The following is a 25,107-nucleotide window of genomic DNA, read 5'->3' as shown; positions in this document are numbered from 1 at the left end:
CGGGTGGGATAGTCCTTGTCCCATATGGAGCTCACCGTCTAAGTAGGAGGGAGAATAGGTATTGAATCCCCATTTTACAGTTGAGGAAGCTGAGGCACAGAGAAGTTAAGTGACTTGCCGGGCTTTGAACCCAGGTCCTCTGACTCCCAGTGCTATGCTCTTTCTACTATACCACACCGTTACATCTGGAAACTGCTCTTCAATAGTAATATAATGGTATGTGTTAAGGGCTACTATGTGCCAGGCGCTGTTCTGAGCACTGGGGTAGATACAAGGTAATCAGGTTGTCCCCCGTGAGGCTCAAAGTCTTAATCCCCATTTCACAGACGAGGTAACTGAGGCACAGAGAAATTAAGTGACTTGCCTAAAGTCACACAGCTAAGTGGCAGAGTTGGGATCAGAACCCACGGTTCTCTTTCCTCTAAACCATGCTGCTTCTCTAATCCATCTAATCCATCTCATGGGTCTCTTAAGTACTTTGAGATGCTTACACAGAGACTGATGTAAATACACATATTTACTGGTACTATTGACTATCGTGATGATCGTTTTACTCCCAAATCAAGATGGACCTCTAAGTGGCAGGTGGAAGTCTAATTTTAACTAGCCACTTGCCCAGTGCTTATAAGATGAAAGGATTTTTTTTTTGTTTGGTTTATAGTAATAGTCTGGATAATATGAACGGCGTGAACCTGCTATAAAATAGAATATTGGGGTAGAGTGAGAATACAGACCGAGGAGTTTTGGTCAACAGATTGTTGTTAGACTGTACTGTGGAGTTTATTGATAACTGCTGTTTCGTTATAGCATAACTATCCTAAGCGACAGAGAGAAGATCGATAAGTATGTAGCCGGTAGAGGAGCTGAAATAAATGTGGAGGTTGAAGTAGAGCAAAATCAAACCGATTATCATCTCAGTAAATCAGGTAATAATAAAAATTGTAATGTCGGTATTTGTTAAGCGCTTACTATGTGCCAAGCACTGTTCTAAGCACTGGGGTAGATACAAGGTAATCAGGTTGTCCCACATGGGGTTCACAGTCCTAATCCCCATTTTACAGATGAGGGAATTGAGGCACAGAGAAGTTAAGTGACTTGCCCAAGTCACACAACTGACATGTGAGGGAGCCAGGATTAGAACCATGACCTCTGACTCCCAAGCCCGGGCTCTTACCACTAAGCCATGCTGCTTCAATTTAAGTCATTCTTCCTAAATTAAAAAGAACTGGGGATTCAGGACAACGAAGCCTCAGTTCCGGTGGAATTTCTAGATAGGTTTTTATCTCAACAATAAAGTATTAATAATAATAATAATATTTGGTAAGTGTTTTCTATGTGCCAGGCACTGAACAAAACGCTGGTCACAGTCTTAAGCCCCATTTTACAGATGAAGGAACTGAGGCACAGAGAAGTTAAAGTGACTTGCCCTAGGTCACAGCAGACAAGTGGCAGAGCCAGGATTAGAACCAAGTTCCTTCTGATTCCCAGGCTCATGCTCTGTCCACTAGGCAGTGGATTTGGATTATACTGATAATATTATAATGGGTAAGGACCAGATTGGGGATTGGAATGCAGAAGTTGGTAATGGAATGGAAATGAAAGTTGTTGGAAAATATGGCCTTGGAAATCGGACTCAAGCCGGGGACCCACTTACTGATTTCTGTGAATCAAATGACTTTTTATTGGCAATACTTTCTTTACATAACCTAAGCGACGACTGTACACATGGACTTCACCAGGTGGACTACATAGAAATCAAATAGACTATATTTTTTGTAGAAAGAGATGGAGGAGTTCTCTTTTGGCAGCAAAAACATGGCCTGGAGCCAACTGTGGGACAGATCAGGAGCTGTTGATGTGTAAACTCAGGCTAAAACTTAGACAGATCAATCATGACTTACAGCTGCCCAAATATGACCTGACGAATATTCCCCCTATATTTAAGGATCACGTGAAAAATAGATTTGAGGCGCTTAATCTCACAGACAAGAAACCAGAGGAACTGTGGACGGAGATTAAAAATGTCATCAAGGAAGTAAGTGACACAGTATCTCAAAAGATCAGGAAGAAGAAAAAGCCAAAATGGATGTCAAACTGGAAGTAGCCAAAAAAAAAAAAGAAGGAAGGAAAAATCAGAGGACAAAAGAACCTGGTTAAAGAAGTGAGCCGAAAATTCCAGCGCTCTGTCAGGCAGGACAAACAGGAATATTATAACAGCATATGTAATGAAATGGAAGTAAATAACAAATGTGGTCGGACAAGATCACTGTTTCAGAAGATTAAGAAAATTAAGGGAACTTTTCGTCGCCCGGATTGGCTTTGTCAAAAGCAAAGATGGGCTGACGATAAACGATGCCAGTGGAATCAAACAGAGATGGAAAGAATACACACAGGAACTATACCAGAAAGATAGTAATATACAAGAAGTATTTGAGGAAGTTCCATTTAATAATAATAATGTTGGTATTTGTTAAGCGCTTACTATGTGCAGAGCACTGTTCTAAGCGCTGGGGTAAACACAGGGGAATCAGGTTGTCCCACGTGGGGCTCACAGTCTTAATCCCCATTTTACAGATGAGGGAACTGAGGCACAGAGAAGTTAAGTGACTTGCCCACAGTCACACAGCTGACAAGTGGCAGAGCTGGGATTGGAACTCATGAGCCCTGACTCCAAAGCCCCTGCTCTTTCCACTGCGCCATGCTGCTCCTCTAATTAGAGCCACTCATCATGGAAAGTGAAGATCAGCTTTACACTCTCGCCAAAAATAAGGCACCTGGCTTTGATAGGCTTCCTATTGAGGTGTTTCAGGCAGCTGGAGAGGAATCGGTAAAAGTCCTTACCAAATTATGTAATACAGGTATGGCTAACCACTCAATGGCCATCTCACTGGAAGAGCCCAGTTTATAATTCCAATACTGAAGAAAGGAGATACAACTAAATGCGACAGTTATCGTACAGTTTCCTTGATCTCACATGCCAGTAAGGTGCTACTAAAAGTTCTACTGCGTCGAATGGAGACCTATTTGGAAGGCCAACTGCCCGATGCTCAAGCTGGTGGTGGTGGTATTTGTTAAGCGCTTACTATATGCAGAGCACTGTTCTAAGCGCTGGGGTAGACACAGGGGAATCAGGTTGTCCCACGTGGGGCTCACAGTCTTCATCCCCATTTTACAGCTGGATTCTGGAAAGGACGAGGGACATGAGATATTATTGCTGATGTCCATTGGATAATTGAGAGGACAAGAGAATATCAAAAGGAAGTCAGCATGTGCCTTATTGATTGTAGTAAGGCCTTTAGCCGCATGGTTCACGAGAAACTCTGGCACACAGTAAGGAAAATGAGCATGCTGGACCATTTAATTGCATTAATACGGAACCTGTATGACAAACAGGAGGCTACAGTAAGAACAGAATATGGAGAAACAGATTGGTTTCCCATTAGTAAGGGTGTAAGAGGAGGATGTATGTTATCGCCTTATCTGTTCATCCTTTACACCGAATACCTAATGAGAGAAGCCGGATTGGATGACCCCAGATCGGAGAGTAAAGATTAGAGGAAGGAATATAAACAACCTTCATTATGCTCATGACACAACCCTACTAGCAGAAAGTGAAGACGATCTCAAGGGATTATTATAAAAGTTAAGGAACAGAACAGAAAGATGGCCTACATTTGAGGGTCAAGAAAACAAAGATCATGACAACTGGAAGTGTTAACACATTTGTAGCGGATGGAGAGAAGATTGAAATAGTTGACAATTTTTCCCCCCGGGATTGATAATCACCCTATTCACCCTCCCTTCTGTGTTGTTTGTGCATTTGGGTCTGTACCCCTTAAGTACTTTGATTCGTTCATTCATTCAATAGTATTTATTGAGTGCTTACTATGTGCAGAGCACCGTACTAAGCGCTTGGAATGGACAATTCGGCAACAGTTAGAGACAATCCCTGCCCAATGACGGGCTCACAGTCTAAACAGGAGAGACAGACAGCAAAGTAAAACAGAACAAAAAAACAAGACAACATCATCAAGATAAATAGAATCAAGGGGATGTACACCTCATTAACAAAATAAATAGGGTAATAATATATACAAATGAGCACAGTGCTGAGGAGGGGGAAGGGGGAAAAGCAGAAGGTGGAGGGGAGGAGCAGGAGAGGGAAAGGGGGCGCTCAGTCTGGGAAGGCCTCTTTGATAATCACCCCCCTCCTCCAACTCCCACAGCACGTATTTAGGTACCTTATACTCTGCTGCCTCCCCTTTCTGTAATTTATTTTAACATCTGTCTCCACCGCTAGATTGTAAACTCCTAGAAGGCAGTTATCTTGTCTACCAACTCTGCTGTATTGTCCTCTCCTTACAGTTTAGTACAGGGCCCTGCGCACAGTAAACATGCAATAATAGCCACCGATTGATCGAGTGGTTGATCATCTGCCATTTTTTTGTAGTCAATTGATTCATTTGCAATTGGGCCATAAATGGGTCCTGCATGTTTAAAAAAAAAATTACAAATCCTTGGCAATGTGCTGCAACCCTTCCTGCCTACTCACTTGTTGCACTCTTGTGTCCCAGCAGGAACATGACTGACAGGGAAGAGAGAGCATGGCCTACTGGATAGAGCACAGGCCTGGGAGTCAGAAGGACCTGTGTTCTAATCCCGGCTCTGCCACTTGTCTGCTGTGTGACCTTGGACAAGTCACTTCACTTCTCTGGGCCTCAGTTACCTGATCTGTAAAATGGGAATTAAGACTATGAACCCCATGTGGGACAGGAACTGTGTCCAACCTGATTAGCTTGTATATACCCCAGTTCTTGACACATGGTAGCGTGGCTCAGTGGAAAGAGCACGGGCTTTGGAGTCAGAGGTCATGGGTTCGAATCCCGGCTCGGCCACTTGTCAGCTGTGTGACTTTGGGCAAGTCACTTCACTTCTCTGTGCCTCAGTTACCTCATCTGTAAAATGGGGATTATGATTGTGAGCCCCAAGTGGGACAACCTGATTCCCGTGTCTACCCCAGCGCTTAGAACAGTGCTCGGCACATAGTAAGCGCTTAACAAATACCAACATTATTACATAGTAAGGACTTGACAAATACCATCATCATCATTATTATTATTATTACTACAGGTGGCACTGTGTGAAACCCCCACAGTAATTCCTTTATGCAGGTTCTCCATCTTCAAGTCTTAGGATCAAGACTCAGCCATCTTTTCCCAGTAAGCCCATGGGAAAAAGTACCCCATGATAAAGTCATTCATGACCTAGTCACACTTTAAATGTACATTACCCGGCTGTATTGTGGGGTATGCCTGTAATCAGTTTCTTTGTGCCGGTTCTCAGGCCTGTAGGCTCAGGACCGAGGCTAGTCCACCATTCTTGACAGAAGACTCCATCATCGCCATCATCACCGTCACAGCTCTCTAGTTCCTTGTCTATGCTGTCTCAATTCTTTGAAGATCTCCCATAAAATCTCACCTGCTCCTCTCCAGTGCCCCCGCTCGCCTGCCCCTTCTTTACTCTCCCATTTTTCTCAGCAGTTATCTCAAGAGATGATCTCTCGACTCCTCTCAAAATCTACCACCTTCACCTGCACCTCCAAATGCATCGCTTCACACTTTATCAAAACATTGCCCCTTCCCTTCTTCCCTTCCTACCATTTTCAACTGTTTACTCTCCAGTGGATTCTTCCCCTCTGCTTTCAAACATGCCCATGTATCCCCTATCCTCCCTCCTACCATTCCTCTTCAAACTCCTTAAGCGAGTTGTTTACACCTACTGCCTCCACTTCCTCTCCATTGATCTCCTTGACCCCCTCCAATCTGGCTCCCATCCCCTTCACTCCACGGAAACTGCCCTCTCAGTGGTCACCTATCAGCTCCTCCTTGCCAAATCCGACAGCCTCGACTCCACCTAATCCCCCTCGACATCTCAGCTGACTTCGACACTGTGGACCACCCCCTTCTCCTGAAAACATTATCCAACCTTGGCTTCACTGACACCGTCCTCTCCTGGTTCTCCTCCTATCTCTGTGGTTGCTCATTCTCAGTCTCTTTCACAGGCTACTCCTCTGCCTCCCACCCCCTGACTTTGGGAGTTCCTCAAGGTTCAGTTCTGGGTCCCCTTCTATTCTCCATCTACCCACACTCCCTTGGAGAACTCACTCCCTCCCATGGATTCAACTACCATCTCTATGCAGATGATTCTCAAATCTCCATCTCTAGCCCTGATCTCTCTACTTTGCTGCAGTTTTGTATTTTTTTCATTTATTCATTTGTATTTACTGAGCACTTACTGTGTGCAGAGCACTGTACTAAGCACTGGGAAAGTACAATTCGGCAACAGAGACAATCCCTACCCAATGGGCTCACAGTCAAAAAGGGGGGAGACAGACAACAAAACCTGCCTTTAGGACATCTCTACTCGGACATCAGGCTGACACCTCAAATTAACAGCTCCAAAACATTCATTCATTCATTCATTTCAATCATATTTACTGAGCACTTACTGTGTGCAGAGCACTGTACTGGAAAGTACAATTCGGCAACAAATAGAGACAATAATAATGACGACATTTGTTAAGCGCTTACTATGTGCCAAGCACTGTTCTAAGCACTGGGGTAGATGCAAGGTAATCAGGTTGTCCCACTTGAAACTCACAGTCTTAATCCTCATTTTACAGATGAGGTGAGGCGCAGAGAAGTTACGTGCCTCTTGCCTAAGGTCAAACAGCAGACAAGTGGCGGAGCCGGAATTAGAACCCATGACCTTCTGACTCCCAGGCTCGTGCTCTGTCCACTAGGCCTTGCTGAACTTCACCATAGCAGAACTCCTCATCTTCCTACCCAAATCCTGTCCTCCCCTTGACTTTCCCATCACTGTAGACACCACCAACACCCTCTCTGTTTCACATGCCTTGTAACCTTGGCATCATCATCTCTCTCATTCAACTTGCGTATTCAGTCTGTCACCAGATCCTGTTGGTGCTATCTTTACATCACTAAAATATGGCCTTTCCTCCCCATCCGAACTGTTGGCACGTTGATCCAAGTACATATACTGGCCGACCCTGACTATTGCATCAGCCTCCTTGCTGACCTTCCTGCCTCCTTTTCTGTCTTTGCTCCAGTCCAGACTTTACCCTGCTGCTCCATTTTTCTAAAAAAATCTTCAGTCTGGGCCTCCCCACTCCTGAAGAACCTCCAATGGTTGCCCTCCACCCCCGTATCAAGCAGGAATTCCTTACCACTGGCTAAATCATCTTGCCCCTTCCTATCTTGACTAGCTGATTTTCTACTACAACCCAGCAACCTGCTCACTGTACCTCGATCTCATCTATCTGTCCGCTGACCCCTCACCCACATCCTGCCTCTGGTCTGGGACTCCCTCCCTCTTCATAACTGACAGACCATCACTCTCCTCACCTTCAAATATTTATTAAAAGCTCCAAGAAGACTTCCTTGACCAAGCCCTCATTTCCCCTCCTCCCGTTCCCTTCCGTGTCACCCTTACACTTAGATCTGTGCCCTTTATTTGCCCCTCCCTCGGCCTAAAGCACTTATGTATGATTCCATAATTTATTTTAATGTCTGTCTCCCGCTCTAGACCGAAAGTTCGTTGTGGGTAGGGACTGTGTCTACCGACTCTGTTATATTGTACTCTCCCAAGCACTTACTACAGTGCTCTGTACACAGTAAGTGCTCAATAAATATGACCGATTAAGAAACGTGTCTACCAACTCTGTGGTATTGTATTCTCCCGAAGGATCCTCTGCACACGGTAAGTGCTCAACAAATCCGATTGATCTAACGAGGGTCAACGTTACTTTCTTTTTTAATGATATTTGTTAAGCACTTTTACTAGGTACCAAGCACCGTATAATAATAATGTTGTTATTCGTTAAGCGCTTACTATGTGCCAAGCACTGTTCCAGATCCAAGGTCATCAGGTTGTCCCACGTAGGGCTCACAGTCTCCATCCCCATTTTCCAGATGAGGTAACTGAGGTCCAGAGAAGTGAAGCGACTTGCCCAAGGTCACACAGCTGACAAGCGGCGGAGCAGAGATTAGAACCCACGACCTCTGCCTCCCAAGCCCGGGCTCTTTCCATTGAGCCACGGGGCTTCTCTGGTGCTGGGGTAGATACAAGTTCATTCATTCATTCAGTCGTATCTGTTGAGCGCTTACCGTGTGCAGAGTGCTGTACTAAGCGCTGGGAAAGTACAATTTGGCAACAGATAGAGACAATCCCTACCCAGTGGGCTCACAGCCTAGATAATAATGTTGGTATTTGTTAAGGGCCTACTATGTGCAGAGCACTGTTCTAAGCGCTGGGGTAGATACAGGGTAATCAGGTTGTCCCACATGAGGCTCACAGTCTTGATCCCCATTTTACAGATGAGGTCACTGAGGCACAGAGAAGTTAAGTGACTTGCTCACAGTCACCCAGCTGCCAAGCAGCGGAGCCGGGATTGGAACTCATGACCTCTGACTCCCAAGCCCGTGCTCTTTTCACTGAGCCACGCTGCTTGACCCTGTATCTCCCCCAGCGCTTAGAACAGTGCTCTGCACATAGTAAGCGCTTAACAAATACCAACGTTATTAAGATCGGGTTGGACAGAGTCCCCAACGGGCTCACATTCATTCTATGTGCAGAGCACTGTATTAAGCGCTTGGCATGGCCAATTCGGCAACAGACTTCAGCCTAGATCAGGTTGGATACAGTCCCCGTCCCACATGGGGCTCCCGGTCTTAGTCCCCATTCTGCAGAAGAGGTGACTGAGGCCCTGGCAAGTGAAGTGCCCTGTCCCAGGTCACACGGCAGGCGAGTGGCGGGCACCTCCGAGCTTCTGACGACTCCCAGGCCCGCGCCATGCTGCACGGCTTGCGGCGACAAGGTGGTGGTGGGTGGGGGAGAGTCTGATTTTACGGGATCGGCGGACGGAACGGGGGGCGTTCTTCGGACTTCCCATTTGAGACGCAGCCGAACTCCGACTCCCGGGGCGTCTGTCGGTGGAGACGGCAACCCCTCCCGATCGCCGTTTTGGGCAGGAGCGCGGTAGTCCGCCTTTCATTGGACGGCGAGGAGGGGGAAGGGGCTTGCTTTTCCCGCCCCTTCCCGAGGCGCCTACCGGGAGTAGTAGTCCGTGACGTTGGTGGCCGGACTCCAGTTCCCAGTGGCCAACGAGGGAATTCGGTGGTTTGAGTTGGGAAGCGCGGGGGGAGGGGGGTGGGGCAAGGGGGGCGCCTTTGTGGAGGCCGGGCGGCCCGGGAGCGGACGGGGTTGGGGGTGAAGAGAGGAAGTTCCGGTCTCCTCCGCTTTGGGTCGGCGGCCGCAGAGGAGGAGGAGGTGGCGACGACGACGACGACGCCGCTGCTACTGCTGCTCGCTCAGGTGGGAGCACCTCGCTGTCGGGTCGAGCGAGGCCCGGTGGAGAGGGCGGAAGGAAAGAATCGCCTTCCCCGGGCTCGCGGCGGGGAGCGGCCGTGTGAGGCCCGCGCGGCGGCGGCGGTGGTAGCAGTTGCAGGCCCGACGCGGAGGCCGGGCCGGGCCTGCCGTCCTCCTCGAGGGCTTGTCACGGGCCGCAGGAGGAGGCCTGGCAACGAGGGAGCTCGGCCCATCCCGACCGAGAGTCCGGGGCTGGGGTGGGGGGGAGGGGAGGATCTCCCCGAGGCACCGCGTGATCAATCGGATCAATCGGATCTCCCGACCGCTTAGAGTACAGCGGCACGGACCCCTTCCCTCCCCGCAACGAGTTTACGGTCCGGAAGCGGCGGGCGTTGTCCTCCGGCGTTGCATTCCCATCCGAGGGCCCGGGAATCCCGTGAAAAATCGGGGGAGGGAGGTGGGGGGGGCCTGCAACGACAGCGCCATTCTTCTCGTCTTTAATCCCACTTGATCCCAGTTTAGGCTGGAAGCGGGAGGAGCTCCAGCCGGCTGGGGCGTTGGGCTGATCCAGCACTGTTTACTCAGAAATATCGATTGATCTCCTCGTGAAAAAGGGGAGCGAGCTCTCGTTCCTTACCGGGAACTTCCTCCGTTCCGTCTGCCGCCCCCCCCCGCTTCCCACTCGGGGCATCCGTTTGCCTCGCCCTCTTCCAAATGGCAAGATCCTGCCCGCTGCCCAACTGGGTCACGGAGTTTGCCCGTTGCAGGAGGACGATATACGTGTGGGTAAACGTGGCCGGTCGGGAGTTTTGCTCTTCGCCCGCGGTTAAGGGGGGGGAGCGGGGAGTCCGCAGCCCATTTGGACCCCGAAACGGTCCTGACAGCGTTTCCATTGTCCCCGTCCTGAAAATGAAAGCGACCTCTTTCATAAGGTGTAGAAAAGACGAGGACGGCTTCGGGCCCTGCCCTCTATTTTCAGGGGCGCTTGTGAAACCGAGAGCCCCCATGCCTCTGCCGGTCGAGTAGATTTTTTCGGATGCAACTGAATTTATTTGAATTTCCGTTGGTGCCCCCGATAGGGTGGATTGGTTTCTCTTCAAGTTTCTCGTCCGTGTAACGTGCTGCCGCCGATAATTTTGCCCCTTCACCGAAATTGCTAGCCAGGCGCCCAAGGGAGAGACGGAGTGGCCGAGTGACCCGAGTTCGGGGCCGGGAATGTGGACCTAGTAACACAGTATTCCTAATAATATTTATCACCGGTGTAGGGTTTGGGCTTCACGGGATGTAGAATATGGGCCTTGTTCGATGTACGATCTAAATAAAAGGGAAAGAGTGAAAGTAACCTGGGGCAAATGATGGAGCCCCTTGGAATGGTAATAGTAATAATTACGGTCCGTGTCGAGTGCGTACCATGTGCGAAGGACTGGGGTAGATACAAGTCAATCAGGTTGGACACAGTCCGTCCCACCCGGGCCCCACAACCTAAGTAGGAGGGAGCAGGATTTAATCCCCATTTTACAAATGAGATAACTGGGGCACGGAGAAAATTAAGCGACCCGTCCAAGGTCACACAGCAGAGATGGGATTAGAATCCAGGTCCTCTGATTCCCAGGCTCTTGCTCTTTCCATTAGGCCGCACTGGTTCTCTAATAGTATTTATTAAGCGCTGACTGTGAGCTGAGCACCGGGAGAGAAATTCGCGGGTGAGGTTATGGGTATGATCCCTGGCCCCCAGCCACGGTCTGAGAATGGGGAGGGGAACTGGGAAGTTGGAATAGCCACGCGAGGAAAAGGCAAACAAAACTACAAAAGACAAAGATGAAAAACGGGAAAAGAGTGGCAGGATTTCAGGCTCCTCACAGCTCAGACCAATAGTCACAGAAGTCACAGCAATGTGGAGTGTCCCACATGGAGTTTATTTTTATCGTCTTTGGGATCCCCAGATGGCTCAGGGTAAGCCGCCTGAGAAGAGTAGGTTTTGAGGAATGTAGAGGAAGAGGGGTTGTTAAAGGAGAGGTGGGTGGGGTTCTTCCACAGATATAGACTGCAAATGTGTGAAATGAGAGAAGATGGCAGAGGGGGCAGAGGGCTGATGTGCTTGGAGAAAATGGGCGAAGAGAATTAGGGAGGGCTGGAGAGCTTTAACTCTTTCCTGATTCCGACAGTCACATTCATTCAGAGAAAATTTGGGCAAGAGATTTAAAAAGTTACTCCGCTAAATCCCTGCTGGAGTTATTTACAGCGACTTGGCTAGAATTCTGCATTGGGCCTGGCCTGGCTGAGTTGCAGAAAGGTGGTCTAGATTCACTGTGGGATGGGGTGGTCTCTTCACTTGCCTCCACTCCATTTTGAGCACCCTCAGTTTTCCCGTTGGCAGGCCTAGGCCAGGTCTACTTCAGTCCAGGCAAATGTGGCCATGGAGGTCTGGTGTCACATGGCGTGACACGGCATGGAATTTTCTTGGTCCTCAGTGGAACTACAAGTCTCAACGGCCACTCACAGGGCACACGTGAGCAGTTCTTTGCCCACCCCAGGAAGTCGGCTTGGGCCTTGTGGGTTGTCGAGCCAGACACCTGAGTTCAGGGTTTTCAGGGCTCAACTGGTGCCCGGCCCCAGGATTTTGGCTTGTTTATCTTCCTCCTCTATCTCCCCAGCTGTATGTGAAAATCTGCCTTCAATACACTGAATATTTCACAACGGTGAGGACTAAAGAGTGAGAGTGAACTGCCTGAATTTATAAGCCCATAGGAAAGGTAATAGAAAGGTCTTTTTGTTTTTTTGTGGGGTCAAGGCTGAAAACTTGTTTTTCCTGTGTGTGTGTGTGTGTGTGTGTGTGTGTGTGTGTGTGTGTTTTGAAGGGTAGTGGGGGAGAATGAAAATTGAGCAATAACTTGTTTCTCTCAGTACTCAGCCTTCCCTTTTAAGTGTCCGCTTCCTCATCTGAGAAAAATCCATGAAAAGGTTCACTTCAAGAAACTTTGTAGACTTAGTTCTACCATATGATGTACGCTTTTAGTGAACATTTTGGCTAGAGCATAATTAGGGAACTAGCCTTCCGGTACAGTGAGTCCGTTTGGGCCCAGCGTGCCCCGTTATTGAAGAAATTACATAGTATCGTGTATGCGGCTTCGGAATGGGTGAATGTTATGGGGTGAGTTTTCCACTCCGTGAGGTTTTGCAAGATTGCAGTCCTAGTGTTCTAGAAGAACTGGGTACACCCAAAGCTGTATAACCATACTTGAGGGGCGACAAGCGGAGGTCAACCATTTTGGCATTTTGTGGAACAGACAAAAATTATATTCCAAAGCCCGCCTGGTACTGCCAAGTAAAATTAGTACTGGTTTCAGGCAATCTTTAAAAAGCAAACAAATATATATATATATATATACACACACACCCTTTCCCTTTCATTCATGTATCTCTGAAATTTTCTTGCCCAAATGAGAGAGAGATTATAAATGGCCATTTCTTAAAATAATATGAGTATTTTGATATTTCCTATAAACATGTCCTCTTGTTTTAAATGTCAATCAGAGCATCTGTTAAAATGATTTATTTTAGTTGCTGATCTTACAAGGATCAAAAGAAACAGTTGATGGAGAATACATATTGCAGCTTAAGTGATGTGTATTTGGGCTGACTTCTTTTTTTTATACAAGGCAAACAAATCATAAGGACTGCTGTATTGACTAGCGTGCAAATGCTAAAACCATGCTAATGCAGGGAAATTGGGGGATAATCCCCTCCCTCTTAGTCCCAGCTCCACATGGCCTAGTGGATTGTCTCTATCTGTTGCCGAATTGTACATTCCAAGCGCTTAGTACAGTGCTCCGCACATAGTAAGCGCTCAATAAATATGATTGAATGAACGAATGGTAGAACACAGGCCTAGAAGTCAGACGGTCACGGGTTCTAATCCAGCTCTGCCTCTTATCTGCCGTATGACCTTGGGCAAGTCACTTCACTTCTCCGGCCCTCAGTTACCTCATCTGTATACTGGGGATTAAGACTGTGAGCTTCACGTGGGCCAACTTGATTACCCTGTATCTACCCAGCGCTTAGAACAGTGCTCTGCACATAGTAAGCGCTTAACAAATACCAACATTATTATTATTATTACTTCACTTCTCTGGGCCTCAGTTACCTCATCTGTAAAATTGGGATGAAGACTGTGAGCCCCACGTGGGACAGGGGCTGTGTCCAACCCAATTTGCTCGTATGTGCGCCAATGCTTAGTATAGTGCTTGGCACATAGTACGCGCTTAACGGATACCACAATTATTATCTGATCTGATTTTCTTGGCACATAGGTACTCAGTAAACACCATCATTATAATCATTAAAAAGCAAGGAAGGGGGTGTGGACCCTATCTAGACAAAGAAAGGGGTAGTAAGGTGGTCTGGCGACCTATCTGGGTGATAAGTGGGTCATATAGAGAAGCTGTATGGCTCAGTGGAAAGATCCCAGGCTTGGGAGTCAGAGGTCATGGGTTCGAATTCCTGCTCCACCGCTTGCCAGCTGTGTGCCTTTGAGCAAGTCACTTCACTTCTCTGTGACTAAGTTACCTCATCTGTAAAATGGGGATTAAAAACTGTGAGCCCCATGTGGGACAACCCGATTGCCTTGTATCCCCCTAGTGCTTAGAACAGTGCTCTGCACATAGTGAGCGCTCAATAAATAAATACTACTGAATGAATGAATAAATACCACCATTTATTTTGTTTTATGACTCCAAACTTCCACAGGTCCAAAACAGAACCGGGTCACCCACCACTGTAGACAACACCACCACCCTCCCTCTTCCAGAAGCCCATAATTTGGGCATTATCCTCCTCAACTCACCTCCGTCACTCAACCCCCACACCCAATCCTGTTGCTTCAACCTTCACGACATCTCTAGAATCGGACCCTTCCTTTCCAATCAAACTGCTACCATTCTGGTCCAAGCACTTAGCGCGTCCCGCCTCCACTACCGCATCAGTCTCCCCGCTGACCTCTCTACATCCGGTCTCTTCCCACTGCAGGCCGCTCTTCACTCTGCTGCCCGGATCGTTTTTTGGAAAAAACTGTGTACACTTCCCCAGTGGTTGCCCCTTCGTCTCCTCAGAGAACAGTATCTCCTTTCCAAGATCCCTTGCTACCTGAAGAAGCAGCATGGCTTAGTGGAAAGACTCTGGCCCTAGGTGTCGGAAGATATGTTGTGGTTTTTTTTTAAATGGTATTTAAGTGCTTATTATGTGCTAGGCACTGTAGTAAGTGCTGGGGTAGATGAAAGCTAATCAGGTTGGACACAGTGCCTGTCCCTGCTGGGGCTCACAGTCTTTATCTCCACTTTACAGTTGAGGTAACTGAAACCCAGAGAAGTGAAGTGACTTACCCAAGGTCACACAACAGGCAAGTGGTGGAGCTGGGATTAAAACCTAGATCCTTCTTACTCCCAGGACTGTGCTCTATTCACTAGGCCACACTCCCAACTCTGCCACTTGCCCATTGTGTGACCTTGTACAAGTCTCTTAACTTCTCTGGGCCTTGGTCTCGTCGTTTGTGAAACGGGGATTCAATACCTCTAAATTTCTCCTGTTTGTACTGTGAGCCCCATGTGAGACAGGGACTGTGTCCCATTCGATGATCTTGTACCTACTTCAGTGCTTGACGTACAGTAAAAACGCTAAATAAATACCATAATACCAACTTTGCTCAGCTCCTGCTGCGACTCAGCCAGCACACTTCGCTCCTCTAATGCCAACCTATTCATTGTACCTTGGTCGTCTGCCTCACTGCAAGCCCCTTGCCCACGTCCTTCCTCTGGCCTGGAACTCCCCTTTCATTGTCAGCTGACCCCCTCCCCATCTTCAAACCCCTACTAAAGTTATATATCCTCCAAGAAGCCTTCCCAGATTGGCCTCTCATTTCCCCAGCCTACTTTCCCTCCCTTCTGCATCGCCTATCCACTTGGATCTATACCTCTTTGATATACATCCTGTCACCCCAACACTTAGCATCATCAATGCTATTGAGCTCTTACTGTGGACTGAGACACCCTGCCCACTGTACATATCTTTGTACTTTCCTCCTTCCCCTATGTGTAATATAATGTCTGTCTTCCCCACTAGATAATAGTTCCTTATATGCAGGTTCAGGTCTACCAATTCAGTCAGTCGTATTTATTGAGCAGTTTGAGCAGAGCACTACACTGCGCTCTTGGGAGAGTACCATATAAAAGAGTCGTTAGGCACGTTCCTTGCCCACAAGGAGCTTACCCATTCTATTGTATTCTCCCAAGTGCTTTGTACGGTGCCCTGCACAAAATTAGTGCTCAGTAAATACCAATGATGGACTCAGAGAGAGAACCGCTGCTTGAGTCTTGAGAAGGTCAGTGTGGGAGAAGGTAGTAAGGAAGTCAAGTTTAAGGCAGGGGAAAGCTTAAAAAGAAGTCCCACCTTTTTTATGTTCCAAGTTGAGTTGCTTGGTTTTTGGTAAATTCATGGACTGGAGGTCCACGGTGGGTTAGCAGGAAAGTACTAAAAATGGTAGATGGCTCATCTTTGAGAAGCAGTGTGGACTAGCGGATTGAGCAAGGACCTGGGTTCTAATGCTGGCTCTGCCACTTGTCTGCTGTGTGACCTTGGGCAAATTACTTGACCTCTGTGTGCCTCGGTTACCTCATCTGTAAAATGGGATTTACTGCGAGCCCCACATGAGCCTCTACTCCATCCTAATCCTTCTCAACCCCTCAGCTGCCTTCAACAGTGTGGACCACCCCCTTCTGGAAACATTATCCAACCTTGGCCTCACTGACGCTGTGCTCTCCTGGTTCTCCTCTTATCTCTCTGACCGTTCATTCTCAGACTCTTTCACAGGCTTCTCTGCTTCCCACCCCCTAACTGTGGGGGTCCCTCAAGGTTCAGTTCTTTTCTCCCCTTCAATTCAATCCCCTTCTGTTCTCCGTCTACACCACTCCCTTGGAGAATTTATTCACTCCCACGGCTTCAACTACCACTTCTTTGCGGATAATACCCAAATCTACATCTCCAGCCCTGATCTCTCTCTCTCTCCCTCTCTCTCTCTCTCCAAGGCATCTCCTACTGCCTTCAAGACATCTTTTCTTGGATGTCCTCCCATCACCTCATATCTAACAGGTCCAAAACAGAGCTTTTTATCTTCCCACCCAAACCCTGTCCTCCCCCTGACTTTTCCATCACAGTAGACGGCACCACCATCCTTCCCATCTCACAAATCCATAACTTTGGCATTATCCTTGAGTCCTCTCTGTCATTCAACCCACATATTCAATCCGTCACTAAATCCTGTCGGCCCCACCTTCATGACATCACTATAATCCACCTTTTCCTCTCCACCCAAACTGCTACCGCGTTAATACAGTCAGTCACTCATCCTATCCCACCTGAATTACTGCATCGGCCTCCATGCTGACCTCCCAGCCTCCTGTCTCTCCCCACTTCAGTCCATACTTCACTCTGCTGCCCCAATCATTTTTCTACAAAAGAAGTTCAGGACATGTCAACCCCACTCCTCAAAACACTCCAGTGGTTGCCCATCAAACAAAAACTCCTCACCATTTGCTTTAAAGTACTCCACCACCTTGTCCCCTCCTACCTCACCTCGCTTCTCTCCTTCTACAACCCAGCCCGCACACTTCGCTCCTCTAGTGCTAACCTTCTCACTGTGCCTCCATCTTGCCTGTCTTGCCACTGAACACTGGCCCGCCTCCTGCCTCTGGCCTGGAACGCCCTTCCTCCTCAAATCCAACAGACAATTACTCTCCCCCTCTTCAAAACTTTAATGAAGGCACATCTCCTCCAAAGGGCCTTCCCAAACTAAGTCCCACTTTTCCTCATCTCCCACTCCCATCGGCATCGCCCTGACTTGCTCTCTTTGCTCTCCCCCCGTCCCAGTCCCACAGCACTTATGTACATATCTGTAATTTTATTTGTTTGTATTGATGTGTCTCCCTCCTCCGCCACCACTCGTTGTGGGCAGGGAATGTGACTTTTTATCGTTGTATTGTACTCTCCCAAGAGTTTAGTACAGTGCTCTGCACTCAGCAAGTGCTCAATAAATACTGTTGAATGAATGAATGTGAAACGTGGACTATGTCCAACCGGATTAGCTTGTATCTACCCCAGTATGTAGTACAGTGTCTGGCACAAAGTAAGCGCTTAGCCATTTAAAAAAAAAATCAGGAGGATGGATGTCATGGGGACGACTATTCCTTCTTCTTCCAAATGTCCTTTGGTCAAATTGATGGAGGCAGAATGCTGAAAAATACTGATCTGACCCAATATGGTGTTGTCTACGTTATGTTCTTTTTCTGTAGCATTACAGTGAAAGAGCATGAGCGAGCAGCATTTTCCTCGTGAGCAGGAATAACGCTCTTCATAATTGCTTCCACAGAATCCTTGTGCCTTTTATAAGTGAAACGTGCCCAGAAAATAGCTATCAGTGTTGTGGGGGAAAGTTTTGACTCTCTCTCATTTGATGTTTCTGCTCCTGGGCCTGCCTGGGTACTTGGGAGCCTGCTTCCTTGCTGAGTATTAAAAGTGCAACTCTTGAAAACTGAGTAGAGTTAGGGTTTCTCTTTGGGGCTCATGGGCTGAATGATGAAGGGGGGCCCTGTTGGACAAGCACAGTGACAGATTTGAGGTAATCCTGGGGCGGGGCAGATGGATTGGAAAAATTGGAGGAATAGGGTTGTGTGTTATGTGGAAGGATGAGCCAGTTGCCTCAGGAACTTGTGCGCTGCAGTTTGTGAGGAGAGTGGCAGCAAGAAATAAAAATTGAAGGTTTTTATTTTATTTTGATTTGGGGTTTTTTTTTGTGTCAAGGTTGTCTCTTTTAAATTGGAAGCTCCTAAAAGTCAAGGACTAGGCTTTCCCCAAACCGGCATAACACCATTCATGTTGGGTGTTGAACAAAATGTTTTTTGTGGTTGATAATGAAACCGATACATCTGCTTCGCAGGAGATGAGGGATGCACCCCCTTCCCCCTCCCCCACTCAATTTGCTTTTTCATTGGTTAGGCATTCTGGGAATGTTAAATCTATATCAGAAATCCCGGCTGACCATCTGCAACTTGAAAACGGCATAACTAGTTCCTTCCAGATGTCAGCTCTCAGTCTCCACCATTAAGGGCTTGGGCATGCCACTTGTTCCTATTTTCCTTTACATGAACATTTCCCTAAATTAGGAAGCCCCAACCTCCCATGTGTCATCTGTTTCATTGCCAAGCAGGGAATAATAATAATAATAATAATGTTGGTATTTGTTAAGCACTTACTATGTGCCAAGCACTGTTCTAAGCGCTGGGGTTGATACAAGGTAATCAAGTTGTCCCACGTGGGGCTCACTCTTAATCCCCATGTTACAGATGAGGTAACTGAGGCACCGAGAAGTTAAGTGACTTGCCCAAAGTCACACAGCTGACAAGCGGCAGAGCTGGGATTTGAAGAGCTGCTTGCCTCATGGGCTGTGTTCCCTTGTCAAACTCCAGGCTCCTGAGTGATTTCTCTGCTGGTCTTGGGTCTGTCTTTCCTGCCAGTTTGAGTTTTTTTGGGAAGGTATTTGTTAAGCACTTACTATGTGTTAGGCACAGTACTAAGCTCTGGGGGAGGTAGATGCAAGCTAATCAGGTTGGACACAGTCCCTGTCCTACACGGGGCTCACTGTCTTTATCCCTATTTTACAGTTGAGGTAAACTGAGGCCCAAAGTGGTGCAGTGACTTGCCAAAGGTCACAGCATACAAGTCGTGGATCCAGGATTAGAACCCAGCTCTTTTTGACTCCCATACCTGGGCTGTATCCAGTAGGCCACACTGCTTCTCCATTACTTAAATGGTGGTATTTGTTAAGCGCTTACTATGTGCAAAGCACTGTTCTAAGCGCTGGGGGATACAAGGTAATCAGGTTGTCCCACGTGGGGCTCACAGTTTTAATCCCCATTTTACAGATGAGGTAACTGAGGCACAGAGAAGTTAAGTGGCTTGCCCAAAGTCACACAGCTGGCAAGTGGCGGAGCCGGGATTCGAACCCATGAACTCTGACTCACAAGCCCGCGCTCTTTTCATTGTACCACGCTGCTTCTCTGGTCCTGGGGCCCTCCCGGCAACTTACCCCACAGTCGAATCGTGCCTCATTTCCCCTCTCTGGCTGACCGTTCCTGAGGTGACTTCTGAGGGCATCAGAGGTGGTGAGGGAAAAATGGCCCATGACTCTCTTGATTTGGCTTCAGTGGAGGCTACCAGGGACCATGGGAAGCCAGGGCGTAGGGGGCGAATCTCCCTAAACCTCCCTCCCAGGATTATCCTCAGGAGGGTTGCGAGTAAAATACAACCAAGTTCTTAGCTGTTTCTTCTCTCCTTGCCCATGTTATAGGTTGGTGTCTCCAAGTTGGCAGCAATATTTGACATATATGAGTGTGTGTGTATGTGTGTATTTCATATATATATATTAAGAATAGGATTGGGGTGAGGAAGGGAAAGCAGATTTATCTGCTGTCTCAATCATGTGCGCTAATTGTTCCTTACATCTGTCCCACCCCCTGCTCACCCCTTATGCCTTTGTGCTATCCTCACCACTTCTCTATATAGCAATATAAAGATCAGTGGCTTATATCGATCGACTCTCTGCCTCTTATTCACATATTTCTTCATTTCATCCTACCATTCTCTTACTGTTGTTAGTTGTTTCCAGCTCTTCCTGCTATTCCTACTATTTGTGAATCATTTAATAATGTTGGTATTTGTTAAGCGCTTACTATGTGCAGAGCACTGTTCTAAGCGCTGGGGGGATACAAGGTGATCAGGCTGTCCCTCATGGGGCTCACAGTCTTCATCCCCATTTTACAGATGGGGTAACTGAGGCCCAGGGAAGTGAAGTGACTTGCCCACAGACACACAGCTGACAAGTGGCAGAGCTGGGATTCGAACTCATGACCTCTGACTCCAAAGCCCGTGCTCTTTCCACTGAGCCATGCTGCTCATTTGTTTCGGCCTCTCTCCCATATTAAAGTTTAAGCCCCTTAAGGGCTTTTACTGTGCTCTCCCAAGCACCCAGTAGTGTTCTGCATTAGTAGGTGCTCAATACATTCCATTGATTGATTGATTTGAATTACCATGGTGCTTGGTAGAACTCAATTAGGTTTCTCCCTTCACTTTAGAAGTTCATGAAACTTTTGTCCTGGCCCACTGACCTCTTCATTGTTAGAAATTTTAAAGAGCGCTAATGAAGTGGGGGTCAGTCAGTCCATCGTATTTATTGAGCACTTACCGTGTGCACAGCACTGTACTAAGCGCTTGGAAGAGTACACTATAGCATACACATTTCCAGCCCTCAACGAGCTTACAGTCTAGAGGGAGAGACAGATATTAATATAACAGGTTATGGTGTCCTTAAATTTTTATCCAATAGGATGCCCCATTTTCTCTTTGGTAGAAGAGTCCTTTGGGGCACAGAAATGAAGAGGAGGCTACATTCCTCTTTCTCAGTCCTCAGCCCTCCACTGCAAATATTTTTTTTCTTACTCTACTCCTACCTAGTATGACATTTGGCTGGGAATTAGGTTTTGGCGTAATTTTGAGAAACTTTATCTAAAGCACTACTCTGTCTCCTCATGTGAAGCTAATGTCAGTTTTCTCCGCCCATGTATATGACAGCTGTCTGCCCTATGGTACAAAGTGAGCCTTGTCTCCCTATGATGAAGTACCCCTACCATTCCCCGCCTTGATGACTCAAAGAATCATTACTAGAGAATTTGGCAATAGTTGTGTCCAATATTGGTTGGAAGAATTATTTATCTTGGATCTTCCACAATATGAGAATTTGGGGTTGGCCAATGTAAAGATCCCAGGAAGAATGGGAAAGGGAGAGGTGGAAAGAGCATGGCCCTGGGAGTTAGCCCTGGGTTCTAATCTCAGCCCTGGCACTGGCCTGCTGTGTGACCTTGGACAACTCACTTAAATTCTCTGTGCCTCAATTCCCTCATCTGCAAAGTGGGGACTCAATGTCTGTTTTCCCTCCTACTTAAACTGTGAGCCCCATGTGGGACGTGCTTATCTTGTATCTACCCCAGCACTCAGTACATTGCTTGGCATTTAACAAATACCACAGTGGATATTATGATTATTCGGTGCAGGTAGGGAAACTATCAATGGGCACAAAACTAAAGAATGCAAAATTAAAGGGGGGGAGGTCATTAAAAAAGAACAGAATTATAAGCATAGGTCCTTTTCTGCCCTTTTCTGCTATCAGTTGTATAGATAACTCTTAGATTGGTAGCTGGGGAGCCTCAACAATTAGTTTTGCCTTCAAATTCCCTCGTGTTTAAAGAAGCAGATGGTAGAAGAGGACTAGTGTTGTGGCATTATGGACACCCCTAAATTGTGGCAGAGTCCAAAAGTGAGTAGGAGAGGCACTGGGCAAAGAGGATTAGCGGAGGGGCTGTAGCTCTTAATTTCCTCCTGCGCCGCCCCTCACCCCCCGTGCCCAATTCCTTGCTGCTCCAAAGGGGATGTAATAGAAGTGAGGGCATTAGGTAGGTGGAGCTCTGAAGAAGGGCTGGGCAATGAGACTTCTGTCATTTGCAGGGATACATGGGCCACCACCTGCATCCCCCACTCACTGGAAAGGGGATTCTCCCATCACTAGATGGAGAGATGGAATGATGGCAGAATATACTTATTTTCTGGGCTGGGCCAGCAACAGGAAGAGAAAGTGGTGACCAGTTGACTCTTGGCAGGGTATTTGAGGTTGATCCCTCCTCTTTTTTCATGGTATTTGTTAAGCGCTTACTGTGTGTCAAACATTGTTCTAAACTCTGGGGTGGCTGCAGGTTAATTAGGTTAGACACAGGCCCTATAAGCCCCTTTGGTTTATACAGTGTAAATGCTTAAGCAGCGAAAGAGAAGTTCTCCGAAAACGGGTAGCCTCCAGATGAGATTATGAGGATCATTTCTGTCTCCGCCTTGGCTTCGGGATCGTTTCTTGTATCGCTATCTTTGAATGTACCCCGAAATGACATAATATTGATAAGTAAAGTTGGGTAGAAGTCCTAGATTCAATCCTGAATCTTATTGTCACGGTTTGTCTCCCAACAGGTCCCGCAGTTACCAGTACTTGGTAGAAAAGCAAATCAGTTTCCTGGGGCCCATTTGACACGAGAAGAAATGTGGGGCGACTCTCGACCGGTTAACAGGACCGGCCCTTTCCGGTGAGTGTCAAGAGTTAGAATTTTGCTACCAGGTGTCCAGTCCCAGTAGATAATACATTAGCAGGCCTCTTGTTACCAAACTTACCCCTAAACCTTCTCTTCAGATCTTGATTACTACCTGGCCATTTATCTAGATTTCTGAAAGAGTGACCACATTTTCAGGAGTAAACTATATTGTTATAGCAAACGGTTTCAGAACGGCCCTGCCTTTGGCTTCTCATCACTTGATGGTAATTTTGCATTTTGTTAATGCAATTTATGTTTTCCATGAAATTTTCTGCTCCTTGATCTCTCAGTTTTTCCATCGAGTAGTCCCGAGTTACTTTCCAGTGATTATGCAAATGAGAAAAAAACTCAGTTCCTATAAGTACTGCATTTTTTCCTCTAAGGCTTGTTCTAGTCTTCTTTTGGAAAAAATCCCCTCAACTACTAGGAAGAAAATGATTTCTGGCATCAGAACCATTTTCTTCTCTTCTAATCTTTTCTGCAGGCTTCCTTTCTCTATTATAGAGTCTTTAAAGTTTCAATACACAGTTTTGTTGTCTCAGTGACGGGGAAATTCTAGGGGCGGGGGGATCAAATTGCATACCTAGATGAGGTTTTGAGGCAATTTTTAGCACTCAGAAAAATTTTATTAAAATAGCAAGATGGATGACTACATTCAAATGCTTTGGCAGCTGAAGTCCCTCCCTCTGCCGACCTCCCTCAAATACCAAAAGTTGGGTGTTGCCTAGGAGAGCGTGTGCTGACCAAAGAGCAAAAGTGAGGCCTGGGCTCTTCTTGTCTCTGCCTGTGCATCTTCTCTAGCCCCCTTTTCTGGTAGATTTCAATCTTAATCTGGAAAAACAGCGTGGCCTAATAGATAGAGCACGGGCCTGGAAGTCAGAAGGATCCAGGTTCCAATTCCAGCTCCACCACTTGTCTGCTGTGTGACTTTGGGCAAGTCACTTCACTTCTCTGTGCCTCAGTTAACTCAACTGCAAAATGGGGATTAAGACTGTGAGCCCCATTTGGGGCGTGGACTGTGTCCAATCTGATTAGCTTGTATCTATCCCAGTGCCTGGCACACAGTAAGTGCTTTACAAATACCACCCCCGCTTTCTCCCCTCTACCTGCCCCAAAAAGAAACCCTCACCTTAAGAAGCCTCCTAAATCCACCCTAGACTGGACTGAGTTCCCAGTATCTGCCTGGCTGACTCAGTCTCCTTCTGGGGAGTGGAAGGGGTGAAGGTTGGGAGCAAACAGGTGGAAAGTGTCTTGTGTATGCTGTTGTCCTTGTGGATTGCTGGGTTTTGCAGCCCTAGGAGGCTCACAGGAACTTGCTTCAAGCATCTGGTGAATTAGCTCTGCCTCCCTGACTCTTACAGAGGACCGCTATGCTATGCCCTCTGGCTCCAAGGATATCCAAGTCTGGCATAACTTTAGAGCCCGGTCTGTCTGTAGGGTTCTCCAAGCCAAGCTTCCACTTGCCCTGGATTCTGATTCCCTCTTTTTAATTTAAAAAAAGGTCATTTTTTTCTTTTGTTTTTAAGAAAGGTAGAGAAGAAGTAGGGAGATAGATGGTCGACCAGTGGGGTGATTTCAAGACAAGAGACCAGTGACTTAGGCCCAAAGGAGAAAGCACTGATGGTTTGTTTTTTTTTCCTTTCTGAAGCCCCAGATTTTAAATATACTGCTGATCCATTTTCAAAACAGGAATCTGTCTTTACATCCTTACTCCATTGGGTTTATCTGAGGGATTTATATGGACAAAAGATATGCTAAAAGTAAAGTATTGTCATTATTAAATATCCCTTGGAAGTAACATTGGGTCGGGTGCTGTAAAATGCAAAATTATGCAGGTGTGATCTGGGTTCATTAGGAGTAAATCCATTCAGCAGACACCTCATTTTCCTTTATGTTTCTCATAGGTCCTTGTAACATTTACTTGGAATTAGTCAGTATTAAATAATATATATTACTGGGGCTTTGTAGTTACCCTAAAGTATAAGATTAATGGGTGGTGGTAGTTGTCATTTTAAAAAATTCAAATTGCCCAACTATTGATGAAAGAGCTGTTAGCCTCAGGTTTGGAAGTATTCAGGTTATCCAAGTCTCATATTATCATACTTTGTTGGTCAAGCAGATTGGTGTAATTGTTCACCAGAATTACTTCATTGCTGTGTTAAAGTACAAGTTAGCTAATGGTCACTGATGTCAGGGGGCCTTTCATGACCTTCCTCCCCACCCCGTCCCAATGTATTTGTCAGAATAGCCAATCTTTTCCTCTGATCCCTTCTAAGCTGTCACTTCTGCCTGCAACCTCACTTTCCCACCCTTTGACTGTGCTCACTGCTTGTCATTTGCGACAGTTGGCCAGAAGAGAGATAGACTAGCTAATTAAATCTGAAGCCTACGAGCACAATTAACAAAAGATGTGATGTATGAATTTCAGTGGACCGTCTTTCTTTCAGTTCTCCTGAAATGTGCCTTTGGGTGGAATCATTTTCTCAGG

At 46.8% G+C, this 25,107-nt stretch overlaps 1 protein-coding gene across 6 annotated transcripts in view; it reads left to right on the top strand.

Moving 5' to 3' along the window:
* The first annotated feature begins 9,277 nt into the window (after positions 1–9,277).
* Positions 9,278–25,107, top strand: part of RBM6 (RNA binding motif protein 6) — a 113,050-nt gene continuing 97,220 nt past the window's right edge. For 3 of the 6 annotated variants that reach the window (XM_029050949.2, XM_029050951.2, XM_029050946.2), the window contains exons 1-2: positions 9,278–9,393; positions 22,501–22,613. In XM_029050949.2, the coding sequence (XP_028906782.1) occupies positions 22,570–22,613 (44 nt within the window). In that variant the 5' untranslated portion in view covers positions 9,278–9,393; positions 22,501–22,569. Of the gene's footprint in view, positions 9,394–10,066; positions 10,170–12,118; positions 12,141–22,500; positions 22,614–25,107 lie in introns of those variants that run through there. The other 3 variants (XM_029050952.2, XM_029050947.2, XM_029050948.2) reach the window with 3 other exon arrangements.

The sequence above is a fragment of the Ornithorhynchus anatinus genome, chromosome X1, assembly GCF_004115215.2.
Source record: "Ornithorhynchus anatinus isolate Pmale09 chromosome X1, mOrnAna1.pri.v4, whole genome shotgun sequence".
Taxonomy (NCBI): domain Eukaryota; kingdom Metazoa; phylum Chordata; class Mammalia; order Monotremata; family Ornithorhynchidae; genus Ornithorhynchus; species Ornithorhynchus anatinus.
This window is presented reverse-complemented; position numbering and strand designations above follow the sequence as displayed.